Here is a 27,832-nt window from a genome sequence, read left to right as displayed (position 1 = left end):
GGTTTTTAAAGAATATAGTATATGATGCTATTGTGTTAAAAACGATCCAATGAAACAAAATATATATATATATATATATATATCCATCCGAACCATTTGCTATTACTATTGCAGGTCAGTTCGGTACTTTAACCCTGTGTTGTATATGTATGCTAACCCATGAGTTCACACTGATGTCTCTGCCTTCAGTCCAGTACACCAGAGTTCTTATTAGCCATCCTTTCTTGCTTATTCATAACTTTTCTCTTCTGCAGTGAGAAACTTGGCTTCCACCATCCCATCCATTTACTTATTTGTTCAATCCCAGTATATGTGTAAAGCAGTTTCAAAATTCACCAACTAGAGTACTTTGTGTACAGGTCCTTCAGTCACTGAGCTTAGAGTTTCCAATCAAAACTGTCTTCCAAGGTTCAATATGACACTTCCTTTCCTCCCTCCCTCTCTCTAGTGAGGTTCTGTCATATAATACAGTTAGAGTCACTTGCACAATATGCATTCCATCCTAGGGTCCCTCAGCATCCTAGTTGATATAGAACTTTTTTTTTTTCTCTTTACACTTATATAAAGTCAAGTCACTCTTTTGCTGTATGGCTCTTACAGTTCTGTCAGTTTTGACAGATCCATTGAGTCATATATTCACTCCCCTAGTGCCAGTTCTGTCACCCTAAAAGTTCCCCTGCGTGCTCCCTTCTATAGTCAACCATTTCATTAAATTTTGTCTTTAAGTTTATTATTCCTTCCTTCTACTTTCTTGGATTCTTTTTTTCTACCTTCCTAAATTAACTCATTAAATTCCTAAATGTAACTCTTTAATAGTCATCTTTTCTTCTTTTTCTAAAATAAGTATTTAAGGTTCAATTTCCACTAAATACTGCTTTTGTTACATATATGCATTTTGATAATGTATCTGATTAAGATTCATTGTAGGTAATTCTAACTTTCCATTATAATTTCTTCTTAGACACAGAGTTATTTATAAGTGTATTTTAGAATTTCTACAAAAGTGAATCTCTTTTGGTTAGATTCTTGAAAATTGATTTCTAACTTAATTTCTTTGTGTTCAGAGAATGTAATCCATGTGATATTGATTCTTCATAACTAGAGACTCCTTTATAGCCAATTATGTGTTAAATATTATAAATGTTTCATCTTGCTTGAAAAATATGTATATTGTGTAGCTTGGTGGGGCAAGCAGGAGTTGTGTGGTTCAAATCTTCCAAACTCTTACTGAATTTTTGCCTACTCGATCTGTGAGGTTATAACCAAGGTGAATGGAAAGCTGCCACTGCAGTCGGGGTTTCTTCCTCTGCTTCTACCAATTTTTGCTTTGTAATTTGAGGCTGTTTATTAGGTACTTTCTGGTTTAAAAATTATTAAATCTTCTGGCAGATGGCAATTATTCTCATGATTTAGTGACCCTTTTCATAATTAATAATGCATTTTGTGTTAAAGTTTTTTTAGATGGTTATTAGCGTAGCCTTCTTTTGGCATTTGTCTGATATATGTTTATTCTTTTAGTGTCATATTGACATGGCTGTACTCTTATGTCTTATAAATAGCAAACTAGATTCTGATTTAATTATCCAGTATAACATTTTCTATTTGTAATCATTTTAGCTCATTTACAATTACCAGATATATCGATATAAGTAAATGCATTTCTACCATTTTATTTGAGACTCTTTTTGACTCATGTTTCTAAGCTTTCTGTTTCTTGCCTCCTTTTTGTTTCATACAGGTTATTTTCTTCTTTTTTTTTCCTCCTCATTTACAATTTTCACCATTTGAGATTTTACCTTGTATATTGCTAAAATTTTAAATCTTACACTAATCAGCAAATTTCCTCTCATTCTGGAGAGTGGAGAGTGGCAGAGGCCTTAGAATATTTGTGTGTGACTTAACACACTTATGCTGTCTAGTAGTTTAATTGTATCCTTACTTGTTTTCTACTCTTAAGCATTAGACATTACTTTTATTGTTTTTATTATTTTATACTCAATACTTGCTTAGAATACCTATTAGATCACGAATTTTTATTTGGAGTTATCTTTGTTTCATTGACATTTTTGAAAGAAAATTTTGCTTGTTATACATTCTACTTTGTTATTTTCTCTCCAAACTTTGAAGGTAGCACTCCATTATCTTCTGGCTTCCTTTGTTAAGTAGGCTTCATTACCATTTTTATAAGGGGAATTTAACTTAAGACTTTTAAGATTATTTTGTTTTTTATGTTTTGTGGATTAACTGTTGTATGTCTACATATGGATTTCTTTTTAAAGAATTCTGTTCAGGATTTTTGTGGATTTCTGATCCACATGCCCTGATATTGGGTAGGTGTAAATTTCTTGTGGAATTTTACCTTGATTGGGATATGAAGATCCATGCTTGTCAGCAGTTCTGGAATGTTGTAATCTCTTTAAGTATTGTCTCCCCTCTAAACTTGCTCTCTCTTAAATGTCAATTAACCATGTATTAGGCACTTTACCTTCTATATCTCTAACTATGTCTAATAGATATTCTATCTACTTATTTCTCTAGCTTCATTCTGTGTAATATTTTTAGTTCTATCTTCTAGCTCAGAACTCAGCAATTTTTTTCTATAAAGGGCCAGATTGTAAACATAGGAAATATTTTGGACTTTATGGGGAATACGGTGTCTGTCACAGTTACTTTACTCTTCCTGTAGAGCAAAAGGAGTCAATGGACCGTATGTAAATGAATGAGTGTGGCTTGTGTTCTGTACAAATTTTATTCACAAAGACAGGTGGAGGCTGTACGAAGACCCTTACTCCTCTTCCACGTTTCTCAATAAGCTATGACACCTGCCTTTTGATCTACTCATTAATTGTGAACTTCCCTTTTCTAGATGTGTTTATCTATTGTTTCTGCTGATGTTTTTGCCATGGTCACTGTTTGCTTATTCTACTAACAGTTTTTGTAGTAAGCACATATTCTTGGATTAATCTGAGGAAATTCTAATTCAAGGCCCAGGTTGAGAATGCTTTCTTCCCAAAAGGACTTGCTCTTGTTTTCACTTAGTGATAGGAGGTGCTACAGGAGTTCAGTTATTTTCCATCTTAGAGATTCCTCAATTGCACGGGTGGTACCCCATTTATGAAGTCAGGCGTGTGGTGCATATTCTCAGGAATGACTCTTTTTTTTTTTTTTTCATTTATTTTTATTAGTTGGAGGCTAATTACTTCACAACATTGCAGTGGGTTTTGTCATACATTGACATGAATCAGCCATGGAGTTACATGTATTCCCCATCCTGATCCCCCCTCCCACCTCCCTCTCCACCCGATTCCTCTGGGTCTTCCCAGTTCACCAGGCCTGAGCACTTGTCTCATGCATCCCACCTGGGCTGGTGATCTATTTCACTATAGATAATATACATGCTGTTCTTTCAAAACATCCCACCCTCGCCTTCTCCCACAGAGGAATGACTCTTTTTATTCAGCCTATAGATGTGGTAGAAACAGACTGATTTCCTTGTTTGCTCTCCTTTGCAAGGATATTTATTTTCTAGCCCATCCTTTCACTGATGGTATAGCCCATTCAAGTGTCCCATTTTTTGCAGGCATCTCAGGTTCAGCAGCCCCTAGAGATGGTCTCTGACTCATGGCGCATCCATCCCCTTAAACATAGCCATGAAAGTGAAAGTCACTCAGTTGTGTCCAACTCTTTGTGACCTCTTGGACTATATAGTCCATGGAATTCTCCAAGTCAGAATACTGGAGTTGATAGCCTTTCCCTTCTCCAGGGGATCTTCCCAACCCAGGGATCGAACCCAGGTCTCCCACATTGCAGGCAGATTCTTTGCCAGCTGAGCCACAAGGGAAGCCCAAGAATACTGGAGTGGGTAGCTTATCCCTTCTTCAGTGGATATTCCCGACCCGGGAACCAAACAGGAATCTCCTGCATTTCAGGCAGATTCTTTACCATCTGAGCTATCAGGGAAGCCCTGAACATAGCCGTAGACCTCCTTGAAATTGACATTTGCCTCTAAGGTAGCTCTGGTGTTCATATTCCCCTTCAGTTTCCGCTCCTAGTTCATTTTTTATTTTCCTGCCCTTATGAGAATTTTTTACTTTCTTGTAAGTATAACATAACACTTCACAGTATACCTGTTGTAATTTATTCAGTGTTTAAGTGCTTTGCAATGAAGAAGGATTTTTGGAGTATCGTGTCAGCCTACTAGGAGCAAAAATTATGTGATAAAACTTGCATTTTGAGAAAAATATTTGAATATCTCTAAGGAGAACCTCCTGAGACCCTCTCCCTAATCCTTCTGCTTAAATCCTTCAGCACCTGATCAACTGCTGCTCATCCATTGCATCTCTGCTTAAATATCGTTCCCAAACTACATCCTTACCTAAGATTCAAATTACACCAGAGCTTTGTGTTTATGTCCTTCTTAATGTAAGGTACACTTACTGTCTGATTTTTCTGTTTTATGCCTTTCCCTATTATAAACTCTACTAAGGCAGGAGACATTTCTGTTAGGTTTATATTTTGCCCCTAGGACCTGGCCGGTACTCAGTAAATATTCATTGAGTAAGTTAAATGAATGACATTGGACCATGTATTTACAGATTTTATAGGTGACATGTTGGGACACTTCATAAATACAGCTCACAATTAAGCTTAATGAATCAGTTGCAGTGAATTTTATGGCCTTTGGAAAGACCCCATATAACCAGCAATATTGTGTCGTTTTGCTGCATAGAAATCAATGACTTACAACAATGAAATACCCTTTTATGTATAAAATTGAAAGTGATTATAACAAATGATAAAAGACCACAGTTGATAAGGTTAGAGGGAAATTAATCATTTCATGTGCTATGGGTCAGAATGTAAGCTGATAAGTGCTTTCTTAAAAAGCAGTTTTGCAATATATATCAAATGCCTGCAAATGTCATCTTATTTGTCCTAACTCAGGCTACCATGACAAATATCATAGACCATGTGGCTTAAAGAACAGAAATGCATTTTCTAACAGTTCCAGAGACTAGAAGTCTGAGTTCAGGATGCCAGTGTGCTTGGGTTCTGAGAAGGACCCTCTTCCTAATTTGCAGATGATTGCCTTCTCTCTGTGTTCTTACAGAAGAGAGAGAGACAAAGACTCACTCTTCCTCTTTAACAAAGCAACCAATCCAATAAGATTTGTGTCCCAGCCCTAAGACCTCATTCCACCATGCTGCTGCTGCTGCTGCTGCTAAGTCGCTTCAGTCGTGTCCGACTCTGTGCGACCCCATAGACGGCAGCCCACCAGGCTCCCCCGTCCCTGGGATTCTCCAGGCAGGAACACTGCAGTGGGTTGCCATTTCCTTCTCCAATGCATGAAAGTGAAAAGTGAAGGGGAAGTCACTCAATCGTGTCTGACTCTTAGCGATCCTATGGACGGCAGCCCACCAGGCTCCCCTGTCCCTGGGATTCTCCAGGCAAGAGTACTGGAGTGGGGTGCCATTGCTTTCTCCGCATTCCACCTTAAGTACTACCTGAAAGACCTGTCTCCAAATACAGTAATATTGAGGGTTGGGACTACAGCTTATGAATTTTTAGGGAAATGCATTTTGATCCATAGCACCATTTAACTCAACAATGTACTTTCAGGAATTTATCCCAAGGAAACAATCAGAGGTTAAAAATATGTAGTGTAAGATTGGTTATTGCAGCAGTATTTATGGTCAAAAAATGGAAAAAGTCTAAACTTCTACTAATGGAATATTGGATAAATAGATTGTGGTATATCCATATAATGAAACACCACACTTCCATTAAAAAGCATATCTTAGGACATTTAAATGATGTGAGAAAATGTTTATACTTCATTAAAACAATCAAATTATACATCAGAATGTGCAGTATATGTATAGATTTATAGAAAGAAGACTGGGTTATATTTGCAAAATGGCGTTACCAGTTGTTTCTGATTGGGGCACTTACAAAAATTTTTGTCTTTGTGTTTTTCTGAATTCTCCTCCTAAATTATGATGTATGTATAGTTCTTTAATATTTTTAAAAGTTATTTTTGAAAATAATATTAGATTTTGATTAGATATAATACTTATATCAGAGAACACTGTTAACCTTAATTCTCTTTATTTTTATTTTAAAATCCTCTCAATATTTTATTTTTCTTTAACTCAAGAATTGTGTGCAATAATGATTTTAGTTTGGTTCTAGGAGAGGCCAGTTATGAAATACTTGATAGCTATCCTTTACCTGTCTATCTATCACTACTTTACCACAAAAACTAAGTCACAAAATTGCATGTCTTCATAGTGTCAAATTCCTGCTCTTTTTGTAGAAGTATCTAAAACCTCCAAAGAAAATAGCATACAGTTGGAAATTCACATATGGAAAGGATTAGGATGGAGGAGGGTTTGGAAAAAGAGAATATGATTTTTAAATTTCATTTCCAAGATATTTGCACCTATAAAATTGGTTTCTTCTGTTTCAGTGAATGTATAGGTGTAGAATTAATATCTGCTTCTAGATATTTAAAATTTCAGGGGAAGTGAAAGAACACTGATTATGTATTGTATGACCGTCTAAATGATATATCCTTTTGTTTGAAACAATAGGAGGTATTATAGGTTAGAGAACAAAAATGAGAGGTTACTGTTTTCTCCCTCAGCTTCCACCATTTCTCATTCTCGCACTGTGCCTTTCTCGTTTTTTTCATTCTGTTCACAAATGGATATTGGTGGGAAATACACGAAGTACAAAGTGACTTTTACCTGCTGTGCTGCAGGCGGAATTGACAATTCAGAAAGACCACCCTCCAGGTGTCTCTCCCCTTCTCACTCTCTCTGGTGGAAGCCAGAATGTCATATATCCCTCATCAGAGAGGCCAGGTGAAAAGCAGCCAGTAAGAAACCCAGAAGCACCATGAACTTTGTCATTTGCCTACTCGTTACTTGTAAAATATCTTTTACCACAAGCCACCAAACTGCCAGGATAAGCAGACTTCCCTTAGGAGTTGGGGAAGGAAGGGGTGTGTGAGGAGGGGAAAGGAAATCTCAGCAGTTTACCAGACTTTTCTATGCAGTATTAATTCCTGGTGTATTTATTCAACCCACAGATTTCCCAAGCACTCTGTTGCAGGTGGTATGCCCACTGCTAGAGATTATAAAGCAAAGGGCACATTTATCCTTTAAGTATCTAGACACTGTCCTGATGATGAAAGTGCTTAAGGAAATAACCATAGGCCTGACCTTGTGGCTCAATAAAGAATCCATCTGCCAATGCAGGAGACATGGGTTCAATCCCTGGTCTGGGAAGATGCCACATGCCTTGGAGCAGCTAAGCCCATGTGCCTCAGCTGTCGAGTCTGTGCTCTAGAGCCAGGGCTCAGCAATATTGAGGCCACATGCCACAACTACTGAAGCCCATGTGCCTTAGAGCCCTTTTTCTGCAACAAGAGGAGCCACTGCAGTGAGAAGCCTGAGCACCACAACCAGAGAGTGGCCCCCGCTCCTTGCAACTAGAGAAAGCCCCAGTGCAGCAACAAAGAGCCAGGACAGCCAAAAATACATTTTAAAAAAATTATAAAAAGAAAATAATCATAGAAATGTTATGGTTTTCATTGAATAATAGCACAAATGCTCCTCATCCCCAAAGGGTGTTTTTTAAGTGGTAATTGTGGGAAGATCCCATGATTGAGTAATTCCAGGATGCACCAGTACAGCAAATTAAACCAATTCCTTTACTGTCAACCACCTCAGACCTCACGGTTGCACTCAGAACCTCCAACAAGTTCTCATGATTTGTGGTATTCAAAAATAAAATACATGGGCTGTTTCACCCTTCTTGTTGGGGTTTGTCACAGAACCGTTGCTCCTTAAAATACGGTGGTAGCCGGTAAATCATCTTTACTCAAATTTGTGCAGATATAATGGATATTAAAATGCCAGAATTAGTCTGTATTGGTCTTACAGGCCTCTGAAATGTTGTATGATACTGAGAAAAGGGCTACAAAACATATAAACTGTCTGCTGTCCTGTCAAGGGAAGGGAAGCTACCAGATTAGTCCATGCCTGAACATTTAGGCAGGTCCCCTCCGTGATATTTTCTCTTCTGCTCAAATACAACTCTGCAACCCAGTTCTGTACTCTTTTCCTCTCAGATCTTTCTTGAAATACGGTGGAATGATCCTTTCCCTTCATGGAAACTAATTTATTACCTGAACTACCCCAAAAGCCACCAAAGATTATAGAAAATGGATGGGTAATACTGTGCATCCCTCTTGTTCTGCAGTTGTCTTTTCACAGCATCTGCCTCACTTTAGACCTTGGCTCAATCAGTTAAGAATCTGCCTGCGATCCAGGAGACTGCCTGTAATTCAGGAGACCCGGGTTCAATCCCTGGATTGGGAAGATCCCTGGTGAACAAAATGGCAGTTCACTCCACTGTTCTTGCCTGGGAAATCCCATGGACAGAGGAGCCTGGCGGGCTACAGTCCATGGGGTCGCAAGAGACAGGGAGGACTTAGTGACTAAACCACCACCTCACTTAGAGTTTATGTTGTGCTCATTATGGAAGGAATTGGTAATCATGACAAGATGTCACATATACAGAAAGGGTTCTGTTTACTTTAAAATGCTCAGTGTGCCAGATTGATGGATAGTACAAATTATAAAATCCCTTAGTTCATGAAGGAATTGAGTGAAATTGATTTTACAGGCCTTAATATTATATAGGATCTATTTTTTGGATGAATCTGCCCTTCAGAAAAGGGATTCTGTGTGTGTGTGTGTACACACAGGCATGCACAGGTGCACACGTAACGGATTCTGTGAAAACAGAATATGACCCATAGACAGATGTAAGATCAGTCTACTAAGCATGAATGAATGGCAGAAAGTTCTGTTATGCGATTGTTTTTTAAGAATCTTTCAGGTAATAATTAACAGACACAACTGCTTGTGGCGTTCAGTTGCTTTTAATGTAATACCAGAAGGAAGTTCTATGTCATAATTCATTTGACAGTATCTTATATTTTAAAAAGTATATCTACTATTGAACTATGCTTTATAATTTATTCATATCTTAAACTTATTTCTCCTAACACTCTATTTTTATTAAAATCATGTGTAACTTCAGTAACTACAGGCCGCAGGAGAAAATGAAAATATGTGTTAATTCTTGGTACATGAACATACCCTTCCCTCTCATTGGAACCACTTTAATATATTAAGCAAAGAGTTAAACCCCAGTTAACATTCGAATTAGAAAACTAGTCATCTTTGTTAGAATTTTAAATAACCACTTTTTAACATCATTATTATCAATGTCAAAGAGGCAGTGTTATTTTTACTTTTATTATCTCAGGAAAAAAAATCTCTTCTTAAGATTTAAAGCACTTCACTTTACTAATAATAGTGTTTAGGTAAACACTAAAAATTCTCTGCTTAGTATAAATGCACAGTAACTTTTGTTAGAGATCTTTTTACCCAGAATTCTTGACTATAATTCCTGCTACTGTTTGCTTTTCAAAAATTTCCTATTTTACCTAATAGTGCATTATAGGTGAAGATCAGTGCACTGATCTTTTTCCAAATAGTGCATGCCATATTAATACTAATAAGTAATAATAATATATATGATATTATTAATTCATGAATTCTTATGATCCTATGTAACTGATATTTTCTATTCTACATCACACCAATTCATATTTTTAGCATTTATATATTAAGTGTTAATCAGATGCGAGCTACTGCTCAGGGCACTAGTAGTAGAGCACAGTGGAGACAAGTATATAACACGTTAGATGACATGAGTCATCTAATATACAACGGCAAACAATGAAGAGGCCTGTGGCAATGGGAGATGACACTCTTCCATCGGGTGGTTGGAGATGACCTCGTTAATCCTGAGTCATGTCGCTAGAGATGAGAGTGAAGGAAGTGAGAAAGCCACGCGTGTGCCTAGGGAAAGGCTCCGGGCCGGTGGAAGCGTCACCTGAAAGGCCATGAGGCGCAGCGCGCTTCCTGTGTTTGGAAACTGGTAGGGAGGCCGGCGTGGCTGCAGAGAACGGGCTTGTCTTGAGCAGGCAGAGAAGAGCAGAGTGGGCTTTTGGCTTTTACAGTGAGTGTGACCTCTGCAGGAATATGACTCCTGCTTGAAAATGGCTCAAGTAGTGTGCAGCCAATACTCTGATAAAGAAAAGACTGAAAGAGAGAGACGGTGTTCGCTGTAGTCACACTGCGGGGAGAGCCTGTGATGAATGACAGCACCAAGGGGGGCAGCAGAAGTGGTCGGAATAGTCAGTTCTGAATATGTTTTGAATATGTAGCTGACAAATTAATTTATAAACTGAGCTTGTAAAACTGTTGTATTTTAAATCTCCCCTTACCCTGAGTCTGCTAGGTAAATGTTCATAAATATGACTGATTTGAATCTCTCTCAAGGCTTCTGTGAGTACCTAGGTTGTAATGTATGAAAGAGCAAATTTTAGGATTTCCTTTTGTTAAGGTCTCTTTTAACTGAATTACTGATTTGATAGTAGGTATTTTAAATTGTATTGATATTTAAGCTCACTGCCTTATACAAGTAACAGTGATGTAAATAAGCGTGACATCCGATGAATCATCGAAAAAGCAAGAGAGTTCCAGAAAAACATCTATTTCTGCTTTATTGACTGTGCCAAAGCCTTTGGCTGTGTGGATCACAATAGACTGGAAAATTCTGAAATAGATGGGAATACCAGACCACCTGACCTGCCTCTTGAGAAACCTGTATGCAGGTCAGGAAGCAACACTTAGAACTGGATGTGGAACAACAGACTAGTTCCAAATAGGAAAAGGAGTACATCAAGGCTGTATATTGTCACCCTGCTTATTTAACGTATATGCAGAGTACATCATGAGAAATGCTGGGCTGGAGGAAGCACAAGCTGGAATCAAGACTGCTGGGAGAAATATCAGTAACCTCAGATATGCAGATGACACCACCCTTATGGCAGAAAGTGAAGAAGAACTAAAGAGCCTCTTGATGAAAGTGAAAGAGGAGAGTGAAGAAGTTGGCTTAAAGCTCAACATTCAGAAAACTAAGATCATGGCATCTGGTCCCATCACTTCATGGGAAATAGATGGGGAAACAGTGGCTACAGTGTCAGACTTTATTTTTGGGGGCTCCAAAATCACTGCAGATGGTGATTGCAGCCATGAAATTAAAAGACACTTGCTCCTTGGAAGGAAAGTTATGACCAACCTAGACAGCATATTGAAAAGCAGAGACATAACTTTGTCAACAAAGGTCCGTCTAGTCAAGGCTGTTGTTTTTCTAGTAGTCATGTATGGATGTGAGAGTTGGACTATAAAGAAAGCTGAGTGCCAAAGAAATGATGGTTTTGAACTGTGGTGTTTGAGAAGACCCTTGAGGGTCCCTTGGACTGTGAGGAGATCCAACCAGTCCATCCTAAAGGAGATCAGTCTTGGGTGTTCATTGGAAGGACTGATGCTGAAGCTGAAACTGTAATACTTTGGCCACCTGATGCAAAGAGCTGACTCATTGGAAAAGACCCTGATGGTGGGAAAGATTGAGGGCAGGAGGAGAAGGGGAAGACAGAGGATGAGATGGTTGGATGGCATCACTGACTCAATGGACATGAGTTTGGGTGAACTCTGGGAGTTGGTGATGGACAGGGAGGCCTGGCGTGCTGCAGTTCATGGGGTCGCAAAGAGTCAGACACAACTGAGCGACTGAACTGAAACTGAGAAGGAGTTCCACCGTTGTTGCTTCTCAAATGTAGCTTCCATTTTTTATTAGGGGTTTCTTTTATTGCTCTATATTTTCTTTTTAAACATAGAGGAAGGACTTCCCTGGAAGTCCAGTGGTTAAGACTCCATGCTTCTGTTGCGGGAAGCACAATTTCGATCCCTGGGTGGGGAACTAAGATCCTTCATGCCTCATGATGCAGAAAAAAAAAAAAATAGAGGAAAGACAATAATGCATGGGCACTAAAAGCCCTGGATTTGGAATGCAAGAAACCTAGATTCATGTCCAGGCTCCTGTCCTTACAAGCTGTGTGACCTTAAGGAAGTCACCTAACCTCCCTGAGCCTCAGTAGCCTCCTCTCTGGGGGACTAAAGAAAAGATTACTGTGTTCAACCTATGTTACTATACATATAAAACAGCACAGTACCCAGTGAATTGATAATTACTGTGTTTGTTTTAATAACAGTCATGACAAGATATTAATGACACAGAAGTATTTGCATTTCCTGGGAAGAATAATTTTAGAAGGAGTTGTTACTTTGAGGCTTGACTACAGAAAGTTGCCATTTAGCCTCATTTTAGATATAGAAGGCCACTTCATACACCTGATATTTAGTATATTGGTGTATACATATTTGGTATATTTGGTGTATATTTGGTATGTTGGTGTATACATAGTCTGGTATATTGGGTCTTCACTTGTAGCTCAGATGGTAAAGAATCCACTTGCAGTGCAGAAGACCCCAGTTTGATCCCTGGGTGGGGAAGATCCCCTGGAGAAGGGATAGGTTACCCACTCCAGCATTCTTGGGCTTCCCTGGTGGCTCAGATGGTAAAGAATCCACTTGCAATGTGGGAGACCTGGGTTTGATCCCTGGGTTGGGAAGATTCCCCTGGAGAAGGGAATGGCTACCCACTCCTGTATTTTTGCCTGGAGAATTCCATGGACAGAGGATTCTGGCAGGCTACAATCCATGGGATCGCAAAGAGATGGACATCACTGAGTGACTTTCACTCACTGACATATACACTAAAATAAGGACATGTGAATAAGAGTAGGTCCAAAATATAAAATGTATTTAACCTGTCAGATGTGTACCTAATTTAGTAATAAACTCCGTAAAATGACAGACCTTCAGTATGAATAACAGTCTGTATCTCAGTGAAGGTGACACAAGTGACATCCCCCTGACTAACTTTTCTCACTCTTTACTGACTGAACCCCTGGTTCCATTCAGGCAGGTCGGCAGTGTGCCCCAGTAAGGTTTCGTATCACCTGACGACATACACTGTCACTGTGGATTAGCCTCCTTGGATAGTTGAAACAAATAGTAAAATTCACTCAAATATAATCTCGTGGCATCTGTCAGAGAGCCAGATCAAGGGCTGTGTCAGTCATCAGAACAAAAAAGATAAGGGCTTTGCTCTTTTTCATCAAGTTTGCATAGGTGTGTTTAGTGAAATAACCACCTACAACTTGGTGGTATGGGTTTCTATGCTATGTATTAATAATAACATAATGTAGTTAACAGTTTTCATTTACCCAAATTCCCAAATTAATGAATTATATAGATAAAACTCTCCAGTTCAACTTCTGTGATTATTGGTAATAGTCATTCTTGGGTTACAGTCTGGGTTTTGTGCTGTTATTTCCTCGATAGGTAATAACTGCAAAGTAGCATGTGAAAAAATCCATTGTTAAATTATTATAAACCATTGGGGTTAGCTCATAGTTCATTGCTCCAGAATTTAAAATCAGACTTTTTTCTTTCTTAAAAATTTTGAAAGACCAATATTTTGCCATTAGTTTGTTTGGGGTTTTTTTTGCAGTTAACTTTCAAACTGCATTTTGATGGATCAGAATGAAATATAATTGTAGATAATATTTTCAAAGCATAAATTCAAGCAGGATACAACTTTCTGAAATAATGAATTATTTACTCTGTTTTAGAAAGAAATTCTCAGACTTTACTGATAGCTGTTTTTTCTGATATGAATAGAAGGTCTTTAAGCCAGTCTGACTCAGGTATAATTTTAGAATTAATTGCTTTTATCCTACTTGACTAGTTTATAAGTACCAAAAATGCACACACACACATGTGTAGATCTTTTTGTAAAAAACAGTTGGAACAGCAAATACAAATCTTGTTGGGAAAGTTATTTTTATTATCCTTTTTTTTCATAATCCTCACTTCTACCTATTTTGTACATAAACATTAAAAATAAGTTCAAATGATGGCCACCATCACCCTAATTCCAAAACCAGACAAAGATGCCACAAAAAAAGAAAACTACAGGCCAATATCACTGATGAACATAGATGCAAAAATCCTTAACAAAATTCTAGCAAACAGAATCCAACAACATATTAAAAAAATCATACACCATGACCAAGTGGGCTTTATCCCAGGAATGCAAGGATTCTTTAATATCCGCAAATCAATCAATGTAATACACCACATTAACAAATTGAAAGATAAAAACCATATGATTATCTCAATAGATGCAGAGAAAGCCTTTGACAAAATTCAACACTCATTTATGATTAAAACTCTCCAAAAAGCAGGAATAGAAGGAACATACCTCAACATAATAAAAGCTATATATGACAAACCCACAGCAAGCATTACCCTCAATGGTGAAAAATTGAAGGCATTTCCCCTGAAATCAGGAACAAGACAAGGGTGCCCACTCTCACCACTACTATTCAACATAGTGTTGGAAGTTCTTGCCACAGCAATCAGAGCAGAAAAAGAAGTAAAAGGAATCCAGATAGGAAAAGAAGAAGTAAAACTCTCACTGTTTGCAGATGACATGATCCTCTATATAGAAAACCCTAAAGACTCTACCAGAAAATTACTAGAGCTAATCAATGAATATAGTAAAGTTGCAGGATATAAAATTAACACACAGAAATCCCTTGCATTCCTATATACTAACAATGAAAAAACAGAAAGAGAAATTAAGGAAACAATACCATTCACCATTGCAACAAAAAGAATAAAATACTTAGGAGTATATCTACCTAAAGAAACAAAGGACCTATACATAGAAAACTATAAAACACTGATGAAAGAAATCAAAGAGGACACAAACAGATGGAGAAACATACCGTGTTCATGGATTGGAAGAATCAATATTGTCAAAATGGCTATTCTACCCAAAGCAGTCTATAGATTCAATGCAATCCCTATCAAGCTACCAACGGTATTTTTCACAGAACTAGACCAAAGAATTTCACAATTTGTGTGGAAATACAAAAAACCTCGAATAGCCAAAATAATCTTGAGAAAGAAGAATGGAACTGGAGGAATCAACCTGCCTGACTTCAGACTCTACTACAAAGCCACAGTCATCAAGACAGTATGGTACTGGCACAAAGACAGAAATATAGATCAATGGAACAGAATAGAAAGCCCAGAGATAAATCCACGAACCTATGGACACCTTATCTTTGACAAAGGAGGCAAGGATATACAATGGAAAAAAGACAACCTCTTTAACAAGTGGTGCTGGGAAAACTGGTCAACCACTTGTAAAAGAATGAAACTAGAACACTTTCTAACACCATACACAAAAATAAACTCAAAATGGATTAAAGATCTAAATGTAAGACCAGAAACTATAAAACTCCTAGAGGAGAACATAGGCAAAACACTCTCCGACATAAATCACAGCAAGATCCTCTATGACCCACCTCCCAGAATATTGGAAATAAAAGCAAAACTAAACAAATGGGACCTAATGAAACTTAAAAGCTTTTGCACTACAAAGGAAACTATAAGCAAGGTGAAAAGACAGCCCTCAGATTGGGAGAAAATAATAGCAAATGAAGCAACAGACAAAGGATTAATCTCAAAAATATACAAGCAACTCCTGCAGCTCAATTCCAGAAAACTAAATGACCCAATCAAAAAATGGGCCAAAGAACTAAACAGACATTTCTCCAAAGAAGACATACAGATGGCTAACAAACACATGAAAAGGTGCTCAACATCACTCATTATTAGAGAAATGCAAATCAAAACCACAATGAGGTACCATTACACGCCAGTCAGGATGGCTGCTATCCAAAAGTCTACAAGCAATAAATGCTGGAGAGGGTGTGGAGAAAAGGGAACCCTCTTACACTGTTGGTGGGAATGCAAACTAGTACAGCCGCTATGGAAAACAGTGTGGAGATTTCTTAAAAAACTGGAAATAGAACTGCCATATGACCCAGCAATCCCACTTCTGGGCATACACACTGAGGAAACCAGATCTGAAAGAGACACGTGCACCCCAATGTTCATCGCAGCACTGTTTATAATAGCCAGGACATGGAAGCAACCTAGATACCCATCAGCAGATGAATGGATAAGGAAGCTGTGGTACATATACACCATGGAATATTACTCAGCCATTAAAAAGAATTCATTTGAACCAGTCCTAATGAGATGGATGAAGCTGGAGCCCATTATACAGAGTGAAGTAAGCCAGAAAGATAAAGAACATTACAGCATACTAACACATATATATGGAATTTAGAAAGGTGATAACGATAACCCTATATGCAAAACAGAAAGAGACACAGAAATACAGAACAGACTTTTGAACTCTGTGGGAGAATGTGAGGGTGGGATATTTCAAAAGAACAGCATGTATACTATCTATGGTGAAACAGATCACTAGCCCAGGTGGGATGCATGAGACAAGTGCTCCGGCCTGGTGCACTGGGAAGACCCAGAGGAATCGGGTGGAGAGGGAGGTGGGAGGGGGGATCGGGATTGGGAATACATGTAAATCCATGGCTGATTCATATCAATGTATGACAAAACCCACTGGAAAAAAAAATAATAATAAAAAAAAAAAAGAAGTTCAAATGATAAGTCTTTGGGAATTAAAATATAATCTTAAAAAAATAAGTTAATTGGACAAGGAATGATTGGTGCTTACAAATGTAAAAGATTCATTTTGTTGAACTGTATAAATATGTAAAGTTAATGCAAAAGTCCTGTATCTTTTTCTCTGTTTTTAACAAAGACAGTTAAATTCACATATTGAAAATTTTAGATGAGTGCTATACTACCAGATACTTGAACTGATACAGAGTAAATTCTGAATCCATGATATTAGATATATTTTATATTTTCAATTCTAATCTCTTAGTAAAAGAATACTTCTGTTCAGTCATCACCTTAATTTCATAAGCATATTTGGTTAAGCACAAAAATCTTGAAACATAGGTAGACTTTCTTCCCTGCGTGTTTTCATTCAAATATTTATATTTAATTTATATTTAAACAAAAAAAATAGAGCAATAAACCACTACACATATCCAAAATGTCTTTTCCTTACAGCAATTAAAATTAAATCTCTAATTTCACATTAGCTCAAATTTTATTTGGAAGAGAAGCAGTTAAGACGTTTTAGCTTACGTTCAGTATATTCTTTATAATTCCATTCATGATATTTAATTGGTCAACTGTTTGGTATCACTATAATATACTTTTCATTGCCATTCTCAAGGACTAGTTATTGTTTTCTGGATCTGAAAACTATTTATTGTTATCCTTTGCCTTGAAGGCTCTCTAAAAGAGAATAAATCCCTTCCATTCATTCCAGGTCAAAATATGGAGCAAATGACTGCAAACACCTCCAATAAAATTTCACTGTAGACATAAGCTTTATGTATACTGTGAACCCATGTGCATTTTCCTTTATTATTTGGATTTTTCAGAGAAATAGAAACATAAAATATATTCATTTTCTATCACTAAAATTACTGATTCTACTTTTTTTCAGGCCTGATGGAATCGGAACTGTTTCAGTGGAAGAAAAAGAGAGATTTGAGGAAATAAAGGAAAGACTCTCTTCCCTTTTAGAGAATCAGATAAGCCATTTCAGGTATATACTCCATTAGTAAAAGTGTTTGCTTGCTTAATTCACTCAATCTTCTAATCTCCTACAAATGTGGATTATGTTGTTCTACTACTGCTCAAGGATTATCAGTTAGCTTCTCCTCCATTGCTTGCAAGATATGATCTACCCATTCCTCCATCTGGGATCTCCTTCTCAGCCTGCCTTTCAATTTCCACAACTCATTAGATAGACCCCAACCCCTGCAATATCCATTCTGCTCACATTGTCTTCTCAGCCTTGCATAAGCTGTTCGCTCAGCTCTGGGCACGTTTACCCCCTCTTCCTGCATCACCAGGCAAAGAGACTTTCTCATTTATTCCAACAGAGGGTGGAAAACCTGAAGTCTTTTATTGTTCATCATCTGTACTATGCCCTAGTTTCCCACCACCTAGTAAGGGCATACGTTTCTTAAGTCCTTAGTTATCCTTTTATTTACCTTCTATGAGAATAAGGACCACAGTGCACCTGGCAGTTTCTCAGTCAAAAAAATGAAGTACTGGCACTAAGAAACATTTGCAGGATGAAGGATAAATATCTTGATAATACTCCTTTTTTCCCCTGATTATAGAGGGCTTAATAGAACTTAATGGTCAAAAACAATTATGCCTTTTTCTATTACTCTCATCATTAGATCCTGTAAAATGCTGCCATGTCAATGTATTGTATCTTATAGCACATCTGTCATGCTGTGGGTATGTAATTTGGAATCATTTCATATGAACTTATTGAAAAATAAATTTAGCTAATATTGCCCTCAACAGTTTGAAAACATTATGATTTAACCATGTGAACGGTGTATGGCTGCTCTGAGTCTCAGTTTCCTTATTTGTAATATGAAAAGCTTAGACTCTCTGATTTTTTAAAATGATCCTGAAGGAAAAAATTATCATAGGATAGACTATTCATCTGTTTCCCTGCATTAGTGATTTCAGCTGGAGCTGGTACCACCAACTTAAGGTAAGTGAATGAGGGAGGATTTACTTTGTCATGATAATTGGGCCTGGGGCAGTCATTCATGCTGTATTTAGAAATGCTATGCATGGGACAGAATTGTTGGAGAATTATGAGAATTATTCTGTCCAAAAGGCCAATAAATTCACATTAGCAAACACATTTGCAGAGGATATGTATGCATTTGCTGCCAAAATTAGTATCTTTCAGGTTACATAGACACCATTATATTCATTGTGTATGTCATTTAATGAAAATATGTAGTTTTTCTGTTGTTGAGACAACAGTTTTTCTGTTATTGAGACACAGCTCATTCAGTTGAATATCTGTATCAGAAACTATATAAGTCTCCATGGTTATTTGTAGTAGTGCTTTCATGTGCAAGTAACAGATCCCACCTCATATTGATTTAAACTAATAGATGTATATATGTTCACTTAAACGCAGGTCTCAGATAAGGTGAACTTCAGTACAGGCTGAATTTAGTAGCCAGAGCTCCATTTCTTTGTGTTTCTCACATGGCTGTCTTTTTTCATGGGGTAGCTTTAGCCCTAGATGGGTAGCAAGACCAGGAATTCCTGACCTCACATTCATACATGGAGGTTTAAAGGGAAGCTAGTAGAGGCTCTCTCTTTCTGTGATTCTCTCTTAAGATGGAAAGTTGCCGTAGAAGATCCTGGCAAACCACCTCTCATATCTCATTTGCCCCAGATAGGTCATAGGCCTGGTCCCTAACCCAACCCAGGAGCCAGGGGAAGCCCATGCACTAGGTGCCTCAGTGACAAGCCACGGGACCACCATGGCTGAGTCAGCCTGGTCAGAACCAGCCCACCAGGGGCCTGCCGCCACAGTGGGAGTGGTGAAGTGTGAAAGTTGTGTCCGACTCTCTGCGACCCCATGGACTGTAGCCTGCCAGCCTGCTCTGTCCATGGGATTTTTTCCAAACAAGAATACTGGAGTGGGTTGCCATTCCTTCTCCAGGGAATCTTCCCAGCCCAGGGATCGAACCCAAGTCTCCTGCATTGCAGGCAGATTCTTTACCATCTGAGCCAGCAACATGACTATTGTCCACATCATTTATTGTATTCATTTCCTCTCTCTTACGGTTTTATTTCTCTGCTTTTCTGTGTAAAGTCTGTAAAGATGTACTCGAATTCTTTTTCATTTTTATTTCTTTGATGTACTAAAGATAAGAGCTAAACCAAACTGCTCTAGATATTTTGGGCTGACTTTTATATTCCCTTTTGATATATGTAGAGTTTGTATAAATTTTATGAGCTTTGTTTTTCCTGAGTCCATAGAAAACTGGATAAAAGGATATGAGGTTAAAATAAAACAGAAGAAATTTTAGGGATCCATATAGACAAATTTAGAAGCATATTTAAATTATCCATGAAGATTTTCCTAAGGATTCTATCAAATGATCTTCCTTAGCCACTTATCAATACATTAAAATTTAGAAAGAACATAAATTACTTATCAACTCACACTAAAGAATAACCAGAGTACTATTAATAACTCTTGCATAAAAAATTTATTCAGGCCCAACTGTGTTTCAGAAATGAATTTCAAAGACAGAGATAAAGTAAGGCAAATTTAATTAAACATAAATGAGGGACTTCTGGTTAAAGACAGCAGGTCAAATGCATGTCTGGCTCAGCTTCCTAATAGAACCTAACCAGAATAACAGAACAGTATTTTTCCGAAGATAGAGACCTACAAAGACAGGAGTAAGAGAGGAAAAAATAGAAAAAAGTTTAAAATGTGGAAGTCAGATGAATGGGTGGTATCTAATTTAGCCACCCAGGAAAAACTGGAAGTCGGGAAAAAGAGAGAAGCAATCTGATTTATGTCATACAATCGCCAAAACGTTTGGAACTGCCAGTTGTAAATCCGCCTGGAAATTAAGAGTAGGATGATTTGCTATAAATGTGCTTAAAACACACTTAGAAAAAAAAGAAAAAAAGAAAAAAAAAAAAACACACTTAGATCCCCAGATCTCTTTTCTAACTCATCAGCTAGGCTGCTGCCCCTCCCCTTCCCTAGCAGAGCACTGCAGGTTTTTTTCCCTAGAGAGGGTAAAATTAGAGGGTACCTGGGCTGAGGTGGAGGAGGGGAGGAAACAGGCACAGTTGGAGTTCAGGATTATATAGAAACATGGGGATTAAATAAATGTTTATTCTGAAATCTGAGAATCACAGCCTTCTCCTTCCACCTCACGCACTTGGCACCCAAAATGCTGGCAGGCAGGCAAACAGGCTTATGCCTTCCATACATATTATAAGTGTCTTCCCCTGGGACTCTGACTAACACAAGAGAAAAGACCTAAAGCTGTGAAAAATAAAGACTCCACAAAACAGCTCAGCTCTAGTCCCTGTCAGCAAAGACCACAGTCTACACATCCCCACCTAGGTGCATATAGCTTCTGTTCAGTTATTTAATAATGCAGTTTTGAAAATGATCAGACTGCCAAGGTAAGGCTTCAGATATTTGGGGAAAGTATTTGCTGTAGGGCTCAAAGCCCAAACAAGTAATATAAAACAGCAACTTGGGGAAAAAAACAGACCATATGGGAAAAAGAAAATGGTGGAGGAGGTGGTGGGAATCTATTATTAATATATTTGGAGAGATTTGAGAATATAGAGCATTTATGAAACAAAAACAAGATTTAAAAAAAATCTTAAGGAAAATTAAGAGCTCTTAGAAATTGATGCAGATGACACAAATAATACATACACACTATTGAGAAATTAAGTTAATCAAACCTTCCAAAAAGTAGGAGAGTGAGAAGGATAGGAAAATAGGAATACAGTTGGCACTTCCTGTCCTCAGGTTTTACATCCCTGACTGGATCGATTTGGATTAGTTGAATCTGCACATATACAGGGCTGATTGTACTGCACCATTTTATATAAGGGAATTGAGTATCTGTGGATTTTTGCATCCATGGGGGTCCTGAAATCAATCCCCTACAGATACTGAGGGGAAGCTCTACGAAGACAGGAAAAATGAAGGATCTGCTTAGGCGTTTCATCATCATAAATAATAGGAATTCCAGAAACAGTTAAGGCTGAAGGTAGGAAATTATCAATAAAGTTATTCTAAACAATTTTCCAGAATTAAGACACATAAGTGTTCAGGTTAAAAGAGTTCATTGAGTACCAAGCACAATGAATTAAAATAGACACTCATTAGAGCATGTTATGAATTTTCACAATCTTGGACATAAAAATGGGGATCCCAAAGCACAAAAAAAATCAAGAATCAAAATTACTTCTCAACACTGATTTGTTCTACAACAGTTTTTTGTTTGTTTTGTACTTTATTTCATATTTTATTTTGATATGATTTTATATTTACAGAAGTGTTGCAGAGAGAGGACAGAAAGTTCCTGTATATGCATCTCCCAGGTTCACCTAAAATTAACATCTTATGTGATAACTTAAAAAATTACATTGACACATACAATAACATTAAAACCTACTATGTGCTGGGCAGTGAACACATTTTTTTAAATGATCCTTTTCTTCAGCTTTCATTTTGATGGGAGGAGCAGTACTGATATTCATAAAGCAATGCATCAGTGACTTCACAATTTTGAGAAAAAATTATTTCCAGCCTAAAATTCTATACTAGTAAATGTCTCCATTAAGGGTAGAAAGAAAAGAAAGTGAAGTCGCTCGGTCACATTCGACTGTTTGCCACCCCCATGGACTGTAGCCCACCAGGCTCCTTCGTCCATGGGATTTTCCAGGCAAGACTATTGGAGTGGGTTGCCATTTCCTTCTCCAGGGGATCTTCCCCACTCAGGGATCGAACCCGGGTCTCCCGCGTTGTAGGCAGACGCTTTACCATCTGAGCCACCAGGGAAGCCATTAAGGGTAGTGGTAGGATAATGATATTTTCAGGATATCATAAAATAATGATACTTTCAAAACACGTGCTCCCCATATTCCCTTTCTGGAGAATGAAATTTACCAAGACAAAGGAGAAGACAAAGAGGGAGAATTAAGATGTATATAAAAATGTAATTAAAAGAGACAAATTTAGCAAAGTATTAATTATAAACAAAATAATGGCACATAGAAAGTAATCATATTAAATACATCTCAGTTATCTAAGACATTTATATAATTAATGTAGATTGTGAATTTAGATCTAACCCACAGAAATGATGTAACTGCATCAGAAATTATGTTCAGGGTGGTACAAAGTAGTCTTTAAAAAAAGCAACTTTACATCCAAGATGGAATAATGGGATGATCTTTACCTTTCACCTGAAACGATTTTTTAAAGACAAAATATATGGGAAAAAAATGCTTTTCAAGCTAGTAAATGTAAGACAATGAATAACAATGATTCCTAAGAGATGGGAGACAATGAAGAGGCCCTTTAATTGCCCTAGCTGGACGGACTTCCCTTGTGGCTCAGCTGGTGAAGAATCCGCCTGCAATGTGGGAGACCTGGGTTCAATCCCTGGGTTGGAAAGATCCCCTGGAGAAGGGAAAGGCTACCCACTCCAGTATTCTGGCCTGGGTCGAAAAGAGTTGGACATGACTGAGTGACTTTCACTTTCACCTGGGTTTCCCTTGTGGCTCAGCTGGTAAAGAATCCGCCTGCAATGTGGGAGACCTGGGTTTGATCCCTGGATTGGGAAGATCCCCCGGAAAAGGGAGAGGCTACCCACTCTAGTGGCCATGTATGGATGTGAGAGTTGGACTATAAAGAAAGCTGAGCGCAGAAGAATTGATGCTTTTGAACTGTGGTGTTGGAGAAGACTCTTGAGAGTCCCTTGGACTGCAAGGAGATCCAACCAGTGCATCCTAAAGGAGAAGAGTCCTGGGTGTTCATTGGAAGGACTGATGTTGAAGCTGAAACTCCAATACTTTGGCCACCTGATGCGAAGAGCTGACTCATGGAAAAGACCCTGATGCTGGGAAAGATTGAGGGCAGGAGAAGAAGGGAACGACAGAGGATGAGATGGTAGGATGGCATCACCTACTCAATGGACATGGGTTTGGGTGGACTCCGAGAGTTGGTGATGGACATCCGGGAGGCCTGGCGTGCTGTGGTCCATTGGGTCACAGAGATCAGACACCACTGACTGACTGAACTGACCTGAACCCACTCTAGTATTCTGGCCTGGAGAATCCATGGACTGTATAGTCCATGGGGTCACAAAGAGTAGAACACGATTGAGAGCCTTTCACTTCAATACCAGGACAGTGTTTCTAGATTATGATCCAGGAAGCAGGAATCTGGGCAGATCCCAGTGATACCCTCACTTGAGGAGACAGAGCTGAGAGTCCAGAAGTATAAGGCAGCCACAGTTTTCAACTCAAAGTTCTAAAGGAGAGAGTAGACAGACCTGCAACTATTTGCTGAGGGTCCCCCTGGAGTCTTCAGCTAAGTAATGATCTGTGCGTGAATGTGAGGAAACTGTTCAAAGTTGTGCAAAGAATTATGTGAAAGGATTATAAGGGATTTCTTTACACAGGGCTAGGGCTAGTTCCCAGGGAAGGCAATGGCAACTCCACTCCAGTACTCTTGCCTGGAAAATCCCATGGATGGAGGAGCCTGGTGGGCGGCAGTCCATGGGGTCGCTAAAAGTCAGACACAACTGAGCAACTTCACTTTCACTTTTCACTTTCATGCATTGGAGAAGGAAATGGCAACCCACTCCAGTGTTCTTGCCTGGAGAATCCCAGGGACGGGGGAGCCTGGTGGGCTGCCATCTATGGGGTCACACAGAGTCAGACACGACTGAAGCGACTTAGCAACAGCAACAGCAGGGCTAGTTTCAGTTTTCAGTATCTAAGATAGAAGCCTAAATCATGAGCATCAGGTCGAATACAGACGGTTTTGCCTCAGTAGTGGGAAAAAAAATTAGCCCTAGAATAAACACTGTCATGGTCTTTCCTAAGGAGGTTTAAAACCAAGATTCATATAATAAAACTATTTGCAAGTAATTTAACTGCCTTCCAAAACAAAATGCAAGAATATTTAAAGGAATACAAAAGTTTTCAGCCACAAATATGGTAAAGCAACAGTGTCTAGCATCCAGTCAGAAATTTCTCAGCATACAAAGAAATAGCAAAATACAACAATAAAGAGAATAAATACAAGCAAAAGTGAAGATGACACTGAAGACAGAATTAGTGAACAACAGTATTAAAATAATTATTGTTACCTCATGCCATGTGTTTAAACTGTTAAAGGCATCATAGGAAACCTACAACTAACATCATACTTACTGGTAGAAAAGGAAGAGTGAATGTTTTCCACCTTTGATCAAAAGGAAGACAAGACTATGTACTCAAAAATCAATAATTAATGTGGTGTAGAGTCCAGTAATAGACTCACAAACATATATGGTCAGTGAATTTTTGACAAATGTATAAATAATTTGCAAAGTATACTTTATTCAACACATGAAACTGACTATTGGATACCCAAATGTAAAATAACAACTGTATCCATATCTCACACTTGGTCCAAAATTTAATTCAAGATGGATAGACATAGAAAACACAATCTGTGTCATTGGACTAAGCACAGGTGCTTAAATGCAACACCAAAATCATGATTCATAAATAGAAAGATGTTACCTTGAATTTTATCAACATTAAGAACTTTTGATCTTCCAAAGACACTGTAAGGGAATCTCAGAATGGGAGAAAATATTTGTACAATACATATTCCTCAAAAGACTTCTATCAACAATATATAACACTTTTCTTTTTTTTTTAGCTGTGCCACATGACTTGCTGAATTTCACTTCTCTGACCAGGGATTGAACCTGGACCACAGCAGTAACGGCCTAGAATCCTCAGTCACCAGGGAACTCCCTATAAGTAACTCTTAAAACAATAAGAAATAACACAACCCAATAGAAAGTTGTTCTGACAGATACTTCACTGAAAATGTATCATGGTGAAAAGGCACATAAAAATAGACTCAACATCATTACTCTTTAGGGAACTACAACCTAAACCCACACTGATTGACAGAAATGTAAAATGATACAACTCACTTTGTAAAATACTTTGTGATTTTTAAAAAATGAAACACCTAAAGTATGACCTAGCTAGTCCATTTTTAGGTATTTCCCCAAGAGAAATGATGGCATATACCCACAAAAAGACTTTGATGTGAATATTTATACCAGCATTTTCATAATAGCCAAATTATGGAAACAAGTCAGGTGACCATCAAGAAAGAATGGATAAAAAAATATTAGAATACTTCTGAGAAATGAAAAGAAATGAAATATTGATGCATTGCAGTAGCATGAAAGGATATCAAAACAGTTATGCTGAGAGAAATCAGACCTAAAAAAGTTCACACTATATGATTTATCTTAACATGGAATTACAGAAAATATAAGCTAAATGACAGTAAATGAGCAATTGCCTGGGCCCCAGGAGTGGGAAGGAAACGTTGGGGGTCATGAATATGAATATTGCATTGATTGTCGTGATGGGTTCACACATGTATGCCTTGCATACATATTGTCAAAATTTATCAAATTGAATACTTTATAAATATGTGTAGTTCATTCTATATCACTTATACCTCTATATTTTTTAAGTTAAGTACTTCTCTTTCATAGTGAGAAGTTAGTAGGATAATATCTAAAATTGGAAAATTAAAATTTTGAAATGTTATCATGTAGGTCAGGAATATGACATTTAAATACCAAAAGAATCAGCTAAAAGTTTAGGACATATTTTCCTAGAGAAATTATTTGAAAAGTGGGATGGAACTGACAAAAACAGACAGGTTTTTCATAAAAAATTCCCTTAGAAGAAGTTTCCTTTGAGGCTATGTGCATATATAACTTTGATAAAAATAGATACTGTATTTAAAATTTTAATATAAAGTTCAAAGAAAAGAAATAGTTTAATCATTGGGCAGATCTATGCAGGCTCATTTATCTGTGTAATTAATTGACTAAAGTGAAAATCAGGGTGACTTTAATTTATTCAGATTAGGTATTAAATTTGGTTGAATTTTATTTGATAATTGAGTGTTTTTCACTTTGCTTAGCTATTAGAGAGCTATCAAAGTGGTAAAAACCCAAAATATTTATCCTGAAAAGCAGAACAAAATGATTCCCTTCTTTTCAAACTTATTTTGTGAGGATTAATTAAGCTTCTGTATAGTTATTTTCTGTATTTTATTGATTCAGGATTACTTGTACTCTGTAAATGTGTTAAATTATTTACACATCATGGGCAGCTAATGCTAATTCAGAACATACCCAGTGGGACCTCAGAGCCCTGAAATGCTAAATATAATCTGGGGATCAGTAACATTCCATTCATAAAATGTGTCACCCACAGGTTAATGGAAATAAACAATAGGAAAGACAATGGGTGGATTATGCAAATATGCTGAAAAGATTTAAGCAGGAGGAGGGGACTACAAGAACCCAATTTGTGTTTTATTTAAACATGGATTAAGGTTTATGGTATACAAAATGACTAAGGCTACTTTCCTAATTTGCTAATACTCTAAAGAAAAGCACCAGTGGGGTGGGAGTGGGGGGCAGAGAACTCTAACAAAATAAATTGGTGATATTTTTTATGTATGGGTGGGGGAGAGGGTTAAGAGGTGCAGAGAGGCAAGACTAAATGAAGGAGAATTTTAACAGTAAATGAAATGATGCACAGTATTCTAAAGAGAAATGTGAGTGGCTAGATTTATGTGCCACTTATTTGCACTTATCTGACACCAATGAAAGTTTCACAAAACTAAAACCTAGTCTGAATATAAATTCAGCTACTGCTTTGTGAGGAATCAGTCTTTCCGTCTAAAATTTGGGTCCAGTAAAAGAACTTGAGCTTAAACTATGTGTGCTTTGGAAGGAAACCTCTTCAAATTACAGTGCGAAAAGTAATCATTCCCATGATAATTATGTCTTAGAAAATATGTCTAGTGAGTCCTTGGATAATGGCAGAAGACATGGCAATGAGTAAACTTTCCAAGTTATTAGTTTGAAGGTGTCTAAGTCAGAGCAAAATGGCACCAGCTGCCTCAAGCTCTTGATCTCGGGGGCGAGAGTAGGGTGAGTGGAAGAGATCAGGGAGGGGGGCTTTGCTGAAACTAGCTGAACACGGGAGGCGCTCCTGCGGGGTGAAATGGCTGACATTCTGCGCTCTCTAAGTGGAAAGTGACCCTAAGAGGGACCCCTTGTAAAAAGCAGTAAACCTGCCCCCACCGCGTGGCAGCTGACTTATGAGGA

The 27,832-nt window shown here is 37.8% G+C and overlaps 1 protein-coding gene across 23 annotated transcripts in view; it reads left to right on the top strand.

The window, feature by feature from the left end:
• The window catches only part of CADPS2 (calcium dependent secretion activator 2), a 571,224-nt gene that overhangs the window by 401,660 nt on the left and 141,732 nt on the right, over window positions 1-27,832 (top strand). For all 23 annotated transcript variants that reach the window (XM_043872603.1, XM_043872601.1, XM_043872591.1 and 20 more), the window contains one exon: window positions 17,518-17,619. In XM_043872603.1, the coding sequence (XP_043728538.1) occupies window positions 17,518-17,619 (102 nt within the window). The remainder of the gene's footprint in view (window positions 1-17,517; window positions 17,620-27,832) is intronic.

This window comes from Cervus elaphus, chromosome 18 (assembly GCF_910594005.1).
Source record: "Cervus elaphus chromosome 18, mCerEla1.1, whole genome shotgun sequence".
NCBI classification, from domain to species: domain Eukaryota; kingdom Metazoa; phylum Chordata; class Mammalia; order Artiodactyla; family Cervidae; genus Cervus; species Cervus elaphus.
This window is presented reverse-complemented; position numbering and strand designations above follow the sequence as displayed.